At 40.1% G+C, this 12,160-nt stretch overlaps 1 protein-coding gene across 1 annotated transcript; it reads right to left on the bottom strand.

Moving 5' to 3' along the window:
• Positions 1-70: 70 nt before the first annotated feature.
• Positions 71-11,874, bottom strand: glp2r (glucagon-like peptide 2 receptor). The gene is made up of 13 exons (XM_019864471.1): positions 11,281-11,874; positions 9,431-9,527; positions 8,976-9,080; positions 7,990-8,117; positions 6,756-6,862; positions 4,754-4,910; positions 3,826-3,985; positions 3,429-3,489; positions 3,289-3,355; positions 2,006-2,094; positions 1,570-1,708; positions 1,448-1,489; positions 71-789 (listed from the first exon to the last, which is right to left on the bottom strand). The coding sequence occupies exons 1-13, from the start codon at positions 11,365-11,367 to the stop codon at positions 418-420; spliced, it is 1,611 nt and encodes a 536-aa protein (XP_019720030.1). The 5' UTR covers positions 11,368-11,874; the 3' UTR covers positions 71-417.
• Between the last annotated feature and the right edge of the window lie 286 nt (positions 11,875-12,160).

Below are 12,160 nucleotides of genomic sequence, written 5' to 3' on the forward strand. Positions count from 1 at the left end.
CAGCGGTTACTACAGTGGACAGCTTATCATGCATGAAAGGGTTAAAAAAACACTTCAAAGAGACAGTCGATGAAATATTTGCTCCACACTTTTAATTCCTCAATCTGTCATGATTCACATTTAAAACAGCAAATACATTGTATTCATAGGACCATTTTAAACCAGACGTATTGGCGTTGGGAGATTTATAAGTGGTCAACAAAAGCAGTGTGCATACCGTACGATATGGTCAACTGTGATTTGCTTAATGACATAGTCTTGTGCCGTTCACGTGTATGTACAAGCGGCTTTTTACACTTGACTTTTGGGTAGTCGAACATTCCTCCATTCGTAGTGGAAAGTGTCTTTTAATTATTTAAACCGCAGTCTTGATATGACCTTCGTCTTCATCGTCTCTTATAAAGAAGCTACGTGCATTTAAAACTCGCTCTCCTCCAAAATCTCCTCCATAGTCTCTCCGAGAGTAATTTCTCCATCACTGCTCGACAGACTCTTCCTGGTCAGAAAGTCAAGACCTGTTATGTCGAATCTTTTCGCCACCTGACATTTATTCTCGCTTTCTCCAAGGGCTCCACCGCTCACTCGGAGAGCCACCTGTAGCAGGTGTGGATGCGCGGTGAAAGTTGAAGTCGCTCTTTCGTCGCAGGAGTTTCTTCGCTGGCACCGTGTGCGGTGCTTTTTTGTGCACTTCCACAGGTGCTTGAGTGGCGCACCCTGAAAGCAGCCCCCGAACTGGAAATTGTTGTTGAACAAGAAAATCTGCCAGCGCTTCTTCAACTCAGCTTGCACCTAAACACAGACAAACACAAAACGATTATGTTGAACGGACCGAGAAACGAAATCCCGTGTACATTTTAAAAGGGCTAGCTAGCCGATGCTAACCGCTATCTTGGCATTTGTGGCTGTGGTAAAAATACTTTGGCAAGGAGAACGTTGGCTCAGTTTTGTGGGTGACATGCGACTTCACATCCAGCCAGCAATTTTTTTTGACTGCTTGTTCATATTAGGGTGATAGTTTTGAATTACCGGTAAATTGAAATTAAATTGAGACATACTATCAGCATGTCCCATGTTTCTTTCGACCTACGGTAATCTGTTTTAAGCCCTCACGAAGGCCAACTGCTGTTCCAACATTGGCCTGTTGGTGGCTTCAAGGTGTATCACCGTTTGCCGTCAGATTCCCCAGAGGAGGTCTTCACTCTTGTTTCACAGTCAACATGCTTTTGTGTAGTTCTTAACAAATTTGAGAGTGGAACTGACCTCCATTGACTAGTATGAGTGTACTAAAATAGTCATCTTGTAATCACAACATTGGTTGTAGCTGATGGCTAGCTGATAGCAGACCAAAGTGGTCCAATTTTACAGAAAGATCCCGCAACATTGCATCCCATCCATAAACATCAGATCCAATTTATTTGTCCAGACTGGACAAAACACAAAAGCGTACCTCTCCGTTCGCGAAGCAATACAACACTCCAACCAAGAACCCCTGTCAAAGAAAAGTGTATTCTTATCGCTATTAGATGATACAAACATAGCCAGGCACGCAATTAGCATTATTAATCTGACCTGAAAAGAGCTGAGGGTGAGATTGATGAAGTCCCGAGCGTAGCGACTGTTTCCCTCCATGCATTCATCGACAAGCACAGTGAAGACGACTTCATGGATGCCCAGCAGAGGAATCAGCACCAGGGTTGCCTTGGCTAAGCTGGAATTCATCAAAACACATAACCATGCTTAAGATATACACCAATACCTAATGAGGACTTTGTAAATGTCATCTGGCACAGTGCCCCGGAAAAAAAATACGCAAACATTGCTCCTGGATTTTGTCATATGTGAGATCGAGAGGCAAAAATGAATGTGACATACATGTGGCTTTGAGGAATTTCCTTCAGGATGAATGAAGTAGATACAATTAATTTACAGATTTGTGAATAGTCTGAGTTATTAACAAGGAGTCTTGTGCTTCAGAATGGTTGAAGTTTATTGCCTGGGGAAATACCTGTATCTGTAGTCGGTAAATTTCACCTGATCCGCTTTGAGCTTGGACAGCAGCAGCAGCAGAATCTTGATGAATATGAAGAAAATGATCTGCAACGTGCATTAAATGTAACATGAACCAAATTCCAAACGTTCTAAAAGAAGTGCAGTGGCGGTCAAGTCATTTTGTGGACAGTACAAGGGCGTCTTTCGTGAAAGACCTCACAAGACATCCATCGATTCATCTATTTTCCAAACCGCTTACGAGGGTAGTGGGTATGCTTTCCCAGCTGTCTTCGGGCGGCAGGTGGGGAACACCCTTAACTGGTTGCCAGCCACCCCTCACAAGACAGAAAGGGTTGTTAAAATCCTAAATAGCGGGAGTTATATTGCAGATCGCGCTCCTGGACAGTGCATCCTGTTAGTGGCTGCGTTGTACGTGATTTAATAATGAAAGGTTTTGAATTAAGTTCGAAGTGATGGAATTGGACATCTTAGTGGATAATTGCTTGCCTTTACCAAGCAGTACAAATGCAGTTTATACGGTACAGATGTATTGTGTTTTGCAACAGTACTTAACTATATTTTACAATTTCATATGTATCTGTGGATAAAAGAGTGACGCTTGCAATCCTTGTCCACAAAATGCACACAAATGATTTAAGTAATGCGCCGGAGACTTTCAAGTGAATGGGGGCGAGGGAGACTCTTAAAATATCCCCATTCTCACATTTATTCTCACCCAAACAAAACGCTTCTTCCTTGACTGTCACTATCTTCTTATGGTTCAATAAAAGTGATACTGTACGAGGGCGGTAAAGTGGACAATTGGTAAGCACGTCGGCCTTCCTGTGTGGAGTTTGCATGTTCTCCCCGTCCGTGCCTGTGTGGGTTTTCCCCGGGTAATCCGGTTTCCTCCCACATTATAAAAACATTCATGGCAGGTTAATGGAACACTCTAAATTATCCCAAGGTGTGATTATGAGCGCGGATGGTTGTTCGTCTATGTGTGCCCTGCGATTGGCTGGCAACCAGTTCACGATGTACCCTGCCTACTGCCCGAAGACAGCCGGGATACGCGCCACCACCCCCGGCAGCCCTTGTGAGGATAAAGTGGATTAGAAAATGGATCGATGGAGGGATGGATACTATACAACATACTGTATGTGGAGCCTCAAAATGCCCATCCAGGCTCATGTCCACATGGCACGGTATTACAAAGTAGGAGGCTGTAGCCAAATTTTTCATTCATTTTTTTTGCAACACCATTCCAAATCGGGTTCGAGTGCATCGTGCTGTACTTACCAGCACTGCCAAAGTGATTGGGCCCTTTATTATCCACCAGAACCATCGGTTCACAATTGACCAGCACCTTAGGAATAAACATCGTCAATAGTGATGATGAAATGTATTCATTTCATTAATTAAAGTGGAGTTGCACTTACTCTGTGTTTTCATATAAAATCTTCACGACCGTCCACGGTGTCACAAAGAAGATCGGCATTCCTGAAAAGCCACCATTGTGGTTAACGCTTCAATCGGCAGAATGTCATCACATTTTCAGTCATGTGCATTTTTACTAGGAAACATATCTTTTTGAATTTGAAACGGGAAACAACATCACAACGCGTACAATGTGCTGTCTATGAAAGCAACAAATCAAATTACACAACGTACACTGAATGCGTTATACGAGCCAGTCCAACAGTCCCTCTTTGTTTTTTTGTTTCATGAAAATGAAAAATGGACAAACCCCAGCTAAGCTACTGTAAAGGCAAATTATATGAACAAATCCATTAGTTATTTTCTTGATTCATAAAATTTAAAAAAAAAAGGACATACCCCATCCTAACAGCATGTAATTCTTCAACAGGCGTCGCTTGGTCAACACCACAGTGAAGAGCAGCGTGTGGAGGAAAATCGCTTCCACTAAAAGCCAGAAATAGTTACAGGCCACAAAATACTCCATGGCCACTTTGGAGAATTTGCACATCAGAGAAATCTGTTGAGGAAAAGAAAAACAAAATCTTGTCATTAACAAAATAACCGTTAAAAAAAGACAAAACAATCTGAACCAGTTCCTAAAATTTTGTAGAGCGGTGTGTGTCAAGCGCGATTATTTTCTCCGTTTGCATTGATGTTGACATATACCGTATTTTCCGCACTAAAAGGTGCACCTAAAAGCCTTCCATTTTCTTAAAAGCTCACAGCGCGCCTTAAAATCCGATGCGCCTTGTGTATGGTCATTACGGTAGGTAATATGTCAACCCCAAAATGGCTCCTTGTTAGATACATGCTTACAACGCAGAGTTCAAATTTAAGGTGATCGGATTACGCAGTTGAACAGGGAAATAGAGCAGCGGCAAGAGAGTTCAACATTCACGAGTCAACGTTATAACTTGCTGTTGGTTAAGTGAACTGTGTCGCTGCTTTATTAAATTAGTTTTACTGACATCTGATCGTTCTTTTGGCATTCCCTTGAGCATAGCTCCTTCTAGTGGATGCATTGTAGATTGCGTCTTATAATGCGGTGCGTCCAATATATTTAAAAAAAAATTACAAAATAGGCCATTGAGGTGCGCCTCATAATCCAGTGCGCCTTTTAGTGTGGAAAATACGGTCTGAAATCTTTACCGGTAGGTGAGTGGTGAAGACATAGTTTGGCTGAGCTGCAGACGCCGTCGTATTTTTAAATATTTTTTTTAAGAGGTTTAAAATGCTAAAAATCGGTCTCGGTGTACCGCATGTGATGTGTTCATGGTGACTCTACCGGAGAACTTGAATACGAGTTCCATCCAGGGTCATCCTTTGGTAGGTTGGAATACATGATGTATAGAATGATTTCCTTCGAAATGACCGCGACAGCTCTCAGGATGAATGAGACGAACAGATTCATGTGAATGTAGTTCCTTGTACAATGGAGCTTCCTGGAAAACACAGTAAGGGGAAACTCTCAAGTCAAGAGTTCTCACACAACTGGAAAATCACTAAAGATACACACTGTACTGGCATTAGTTTTGTTCATTTTGATTGAGAGGACAGTAATGAATGGTTAAAGACAGTGAAAAAAAAATCACTTGGTAGCTCGGTGCCTCTTCCCTCACATCAAGCATGTTCTACTTTTAACGAAGTGGCACCGTTTGGATATCATTACAACATCAAGAGAAACGTGTCAAAATTGGAATTGGATACGCTAAGAAAGGGCCTCTTTCAAATCCAATCGAAAATGAGATGGAGATTGGTTCTCTGCCCAGTGTGGCGTGTCAGTAGCATAAAAAGACACCGTGAGCCTGATGTCATCGGAAAGCACATGCTCAAGAACGGCGCTTCCGTGTGAAAGTCAACTGCAGGAAAAATCCAGAGAAATAAAAATGTCAGCAAAAGCACAGTCCATTGATCACGGCACATTAGAAATAAGGTCAACGATTCGCAACCGTCCCCGGAGGAAGCCGGCATTTCGCCAGGACCTCTATTAGGTGACAAAATGGCCCTTCAGGGGAAAATAGGAATCGGATTATCGATTCACTGAATTTAAACGGAAATCCATCTGCCTACCAAAATCCCCACGACAACACCGATCTCAAAAGTACACAAGCGACATCGATCATTTCTTTTCAAAGCGTCATTTGAGGTGCTTGTGGAGTTGATACATTCGGGTCCTCCAAAACTTGGATATGCTTTATGTCAATTCTTTTTTGTGCCATTAAAAAAAAAAAAAAACATACAATCAAGATGTTTTTTTTTTTTTTTAATGTAAAAGAGAGCTTTACAAAAAAATAATCACAGTATCTATTTTATTTAATTTTTTTTGTAGATGAGCTGTGCATGTTTTCTATATGCATTTGAAAAATTAAAACACTGGATACTAAGAACTTCTCATGCACATTGGTCAAATATACATATTTTGTCTTTGTTAAAAATGGCCTTTTTTTGTAAAATATCTGGTTTAGGAAGTCTCCACCCTTTTGAGCAAATATGAGGTAGCTGTTTGACATTTTTCTCCTAGCGGATTAACAAAGGATAAAACATTTCCTTCAGTCAGTAGATGGTGCTACCACTGTGGTGAAAAATAAGCTTGTACTTGTCATTGCCTTTTGGCCTGAATTCCCATCAAATGTGTGAAATTGTAACAAGACGGCAGCTTTAATTGTCACAGCGAATCATGAGAGCGATGACGTTATAAAAGCCGCTTCCTCTGCCCATAAGTCATAATATTATGTCTAAAGCATGATCTTGAGCAGGGGTGTCAAACTCTTTTTTTTTTGTCGCGGGCCATGTCATAGTTACAGTTTACCTCAGAGGGCCGCTATGAATTCTGGGAAACCATATAAATGTTTAATCACGTCCGCATATTACATACACAGCGCACAACAAATTGATGGATCACTAGTTTTAAAATCAGAAGTCAAGAATAATGACTGTTATTGTGGATTACATATGACAATTTGAAATTGTGCTTCAGACTTTAGCAAACATCATGGCGGGCCACATAAAATGATGTGAGGGGCCAGATCTGGCCCCTGGGCCTTGACTTTGACACTTGTGGTCCTGAGGCTTTTTGGACAAATTTTCCCTTCAACGGAATGAGCGCGATGAAAAAAAAAGGATATTTCTTGTTGCCACTAGGTGGCGCTGTATGTTTAGCAAGTATCCAGCTGTAAGTTACACACACTACGACTCATTGGGCCCTGTCATGGTCGTCCCCGTGTGTTGAAAATGTTGTGTTCTTGATTTACAGTCCACGTGTGCATATGTTATACATGAAAACTGACCTGAACATGCCCATGAGTAGCGTTGCAAACACGAGGGAAGCCAGAGAGAGTGAATAGCCGATGATCGAGACGACCCGGAGGGCTGTCTGCCGAAGCATTTGCTCTTCCTCGTCGGAGAAATACACAAGACGATAGACAGAATGAACACAGTGCATCCTCACAATGACGCGGGTCATCATCTTGACTTGTATTTGGAATAAAAAGCTTTCACGGAGGACTTCGGTGTTACCGATGAGTGCGGAGCATCTTTTGACTGGAAATTAATATCGCGATTACTTGAGTATTGCGGTGGGCTGAAAAATGACCAGATCAGCCATTCAGAGTTCTGTTTGGATGAGCACGAGTTGGTTGTTGAGTTTGCCGAATTTTATCAACGATACAAGTAATTTGATGAAACTTTTTCGGAGGGTTGGTGATTAGGCTGAGGAAAAAACAAATGGTTGGTCCAAATGGATTAATTTCAAAATTTGAGTCAAGATGGTTATAATGGTTGGACTACAATTTGTGCATATAAGTGGGCAGTGTTTGGATCTACTTCTTAAAATAATAATAATAATAAAATAAAAATAAAAAAAAAACTCCTAAATGTGGTTAGTTAAAATTATTAATTTATTAATTTTTAATTTTTATTAATTTATCTCCATATGAAAAAAATACCGGCCTATTCAAACATTAGAATATTTTTAAAAAAGACACACATGTATTCATTATTAGTTTTATTCATTTTATATTTGATTTATTGTAACAAATAGTTGGTTCGTTAACTATCATTAAATTACATATAATAATTCAGAATGCCAATTAATTATTCATGTAATAAACTAACAACTTTTGGGTAATCGATTTATTGTCAATAAAAAGAAGAAAACATTCCAAAACTAATTCAACAGTAACATATATTTCGCAAAACGATTGCTTCAAATTATCCATCCATCCATAATGCTTTTTCCTCACGAGATTCCAATTAGAAATAATCAACTTCTAAAATGAGAATGAATCTTTTTTTTTCTTTAATAAACAATTGTTACACACACATTTGAACCTATTTACCCTCAAATATAAGCTATCCCCAAAAGAAAATGGCTTCTTGTTTTAAAATATGACATATTGTTTCAATTATGAAAAAAATGGTTATCGGATTAATTTTCTTTTACTTGGACTTCAAAAAAAAAATATATATATATATATATATATAAACGTCCGGTCCATTGATTCCACATCACTTGATCCTCACCTTGTCTTTAAAATAATGCTCCCCCTGACATTCGGAGTCATCCCTCCAAGGCTCTGAAGAATTTTCCTTCTGCCGCCATTTTCCATTTTCCAAGCATTCCCTGTGCGCCTTCCTCGAAATGTCCGCAGCTAGTTGGAATTCACATGTGCGATTAGTTTTGCTGATGAAGTCAATGGAGCGATGCAATGCGTGAAAATATGACAAACACTTTTATGGTGGAGTTTTCTTTGATGTACGATATTTGTAAGGTGTTAAAGTCCTCGTGCATCATTCGATTTGTTTTAGCTGCGCTATAATGCCCATGTGTTATTAATTTGTCAGGCTGTTTGTTCGAATACAAAAAAAAACAAAAAAAAAAAACGCACAAGCACACGCTTCACAATGACAGAAAAAATGCAATGGCTCGTGAAGGACGCAAATTGAGCTTCAGTCACTTCCATGGACGAATATTCACTTTTTACAATTTTGATGTTGGAGCTGAAGTCTAAAGGGAGTGTTGTCCATCTTTGCATGTCTTTCTGTACACTGTCCTGTACCAGTCTATAATTTACAATACCGTATTTTCCGCACTATAAGGCGCACCTAAAAGCATTCAAGTGCACCATATAATCCGATGTGCCTTATGTACGGGGTCACATTTGTCTTTATATTCCCCATTGAGTTATTTCCCTGTTCGTGTTCCTAACCCATCTCGTGGTGATTATGAGCAGGAAACAATTGTAATCTCAACGGATTCTGCTAATTAAGACATGCCTTTTTCTTGAATTGTCTTCATAACGTTTGTCTTTCATTTATTGTTTTGTAATGCCATTTGTATTTATATGTTTCATGTCCGTGTTTGGGACCAGTTCTCAACAACCGAAAAAATTTGAGGCATTAAATACTTGTGATCCCGTGACTGGCCGGGTGAACTGTTGGCTGCAATTATGGTACCATCTGTTTTCTCAGTTCAACATGATAAATGTTGTGAAAAGTAAAAACATTACCCATGCTGATCCATGGTAAGTACGGAGGACAGGGGACGGACACATTTCCGGGAGCTGAATGGGGCCAACACACAAATGTGTCGAAAGTTCCCTTACAGTAGATTCCTGCAAGGCATCAATGGTTTCTCAGATGATTCACGGGTATAACAAAGGTCATACTGGTCGTACAGTGGAACCAATAAAGTTGAATTAAACACTTCTCACACACTGATTTTAAAAGGAATGAGAGGAAACGCAACCATCGTCTGGTTTCACACCCACAGTGGCGCACATAACCCATTTCTAACTGTGCCAAGCTACATGCATCTGTGAAAATTAAAAACTCTTATTAACCCTTTCAGGGTTACAACAGTGGACAGCTTATCATGTTATCAGGTTATACGGTGCATGAAAGGGTTAAATAAGTATAATTTTGATTTTATGCACAGTAAATCAAGTTTGACTCTCAAGCTTACCAGTTTTGGGGCGTGCACTTGATGTGAGAGTTCTATTGCAACCCTCCCAGTAGTCCGTGCGCTCCGCGATCAGACTTTCAAGCACTGAGCATGAGATCTTGCATGTCGAGTAAGAAAAAGAGAAAAACAAATTCGATTATAACAATCTTCAATTTGGAGTCTTCAGTTAACTTTAAATGACATGCATGTTTTGGGGAATGTGGGAGGAGGCCAGCCAGAGTATCTCTGTGGAGAAAAGCCCACCAACCGCAGGGAGAACACGCAAACTCACACAGGAAGCCCTGAGCTGAGAATTGAACCGAAGACCTCTCGACTGCGAGTCAGGCGTGCTCGCCATCATCAAATCATTCTGTCTGCGTTTTTCCTTGAGAGAATGCACTATTGCGCTGCTGTCAATGCGTACTGTATATTATTTGGTATTTAGAGCCCTCTAGTGGCAACTTGAGTTATAACAGCAGGGGGCCAATTTATTCCTTCGAAGGATCAGAAGATTGATACAGTCTATCTATTTGAACAGCTTGCATATTTACTCTGTAGTCGATAACCGCCAAAGCGAGAATGCAGTCTAAAAAGAAATAATCGTTTAAAAACCACAAAAATTCATCCCAAAACGCTTGTAAACATTAAATTCGACATATAATGTTTACAACATGTCCTTCTCTGCCATTAATGAAAAAAAAGAGTGCATTAACATCGGTAGAAACTCAGATGATTAAAACTATTGCTGACTTGGTTCAAAAGCTGTAAACCAGCCCATAAACTTACATTGCAGCTTGGCCAAATCGCTTTTGCCTGCTCCGTTTTTGACTCGTACTGGAAACTGGCTTTCTTGTACAAGTCCCGGTGCACACAGACTGTATTGATTATTAAACACATTCTCAACGGTGTTTGGCTCCAGTATGACTGTATGGCTTCGTCTCTATCCACGTACTGACTTGACTTTGTATATAATCACACTGCGTGAATAGTTCAATTCATGTTCGCAGTATATGTCGTATCCTTTTTGTGTGTCTTGTCAACAAATTAATTATTTCTGTGCTCGTACTAGATTGTGACTAGTTTGTGATGTGAAGTAGTTTGATGGAGTAGAAAGCATAGTGCTTGCTAGCCAATTTAGCAACCTCTGACGTCCTGAATTAGCGTAATTGAACTTTCTTCCAAATGAGCTAAACGTATCTGAACATAATTTTTTTTAAGCACACGATCTATGCTTCAAAATTTGATCACTTAAAAAAAAAAAGACATGACAAATTCAACAAACACGCAGCAGCAATATGAGTCTGCCATAAACTGAGCAATGCTAACCGAAAGCTAATTAGGTTATCTTTTCAATGACCACCTGGTGGCGGTATTTTACTTCATTGTTTCATGTGTGTTAAGCCTTTATAAAAATTGAACGATTACCATAACCTAATGAATGGAGCGCAATAAAGAATGACACATGTAGAATAAAAAAAAAAAAAATTAAAAATGTGGCCACGTGATGGCTCATCCACCGGCAGTGCCATGAAGACTTTCCTCATTACTCAACAACAAGCAGCCCTGATCACGCAGTGACCCAAAGACAAGCAGTGCCAGCTTCGAAACAGTGCCAACATTCTCCCTTGGCAACAAAAACTGGGTACACATTTCCCTTTCTTGATTTAAAAAAAAATTGAGAGCAAATTCATCTCAAAATGTGTTTTTTTTTTTCTCTTACAAGCACATTTATAATTCTAAGCACTGATGCAGAATATATGTTTGTTTCTGAGCATGCCACTACAGGAGACAATGGTAGAAAAAGATGCAACGAGTTAACATTTGTATTAATAAAATGTTTTAAAAAATTATTTTAAAAGATTTTCACTTACGGGATGGTTGGAGATTATAATAAAGACGAAAAAGAGCCACAATGTTGCCCAGGTCTTCCTGTTCAGGATCGACAGCAGGGATGACATAGCGAAAAGCGTTTACATTTAGAACGACGGTGATTTCATTATTCGGATGGTATTCTGTTAGGTCTGCCACTCATCGCCTAGCAACTTCAGCATGCCTCTCTTTACCCTTCAAGTGCATCTTCGTTTGAGGTTGGACCATTCGCACGGTGTCGAATGAGGATTCATTGGATATGGTTGAATATTTGTAAAACAAGCTTTTCGTGACGTCAAAATTAACAGTCCACGCTTCCTTGATGTCTTTCCAAGGATTCCAATGATCCCGTGGTGCTCAAAGTTGACTCAACCCGAAAAAGTAACACTCCATGTCCATAATCCATTCTTCCTGTGGATGAAGACTTATCCTGTCTCATGTTCTGCCTATAGTTTGAGTTCAGCTAAGAATGTGTATGGAGATCCCGAAGGAACAGATCGCCTCTCCCACCCCATTCCCCTCCAACCAGCCAATCAAGAAAAAGCCCAGGGACTAACCTCGTTGTCTGGGAAAGATGGTCCTTGAGGAGCAGATACGCCCGGTGGCTAACTGCAATATATATATATATATGGAGGGCTATGACCCCTCCCTTGTCACACAGTAAAAGGGCATCACGCCGGATTTCTGATATTAATGGCGAGTCAACGCAAACGAACACACCGAAAGCCAAGACCACAGTTGTTCTTGCTACTACATCGTTTGCATTTAATGTACTGTATAATGACACATGAAAGAATGAATAGTAAAGACGGTTCACACAATCTGTTAGGCAACACCAGTTAATTTTCAAATTTCCTCATCAGAAATACTACAAAGTGGATT

Source organism: Hippocampus comes, unplaced genomic scaffold, assembly GCF_001891065.2.
Source record: "Hippocampus comes isolate QL1 unplaced genomic scaffold, H_comes_QL1_v1.1 scaffold267, whole genome shotgun sequence".
Classification (NCBI taxonomy): domain Eukaryota; kingdom Metazoa; phylum Chordata; class Actinopteri; order Syngnathiformes; family Syngnathidae; genus Hippocampus; species Hippocampus comes.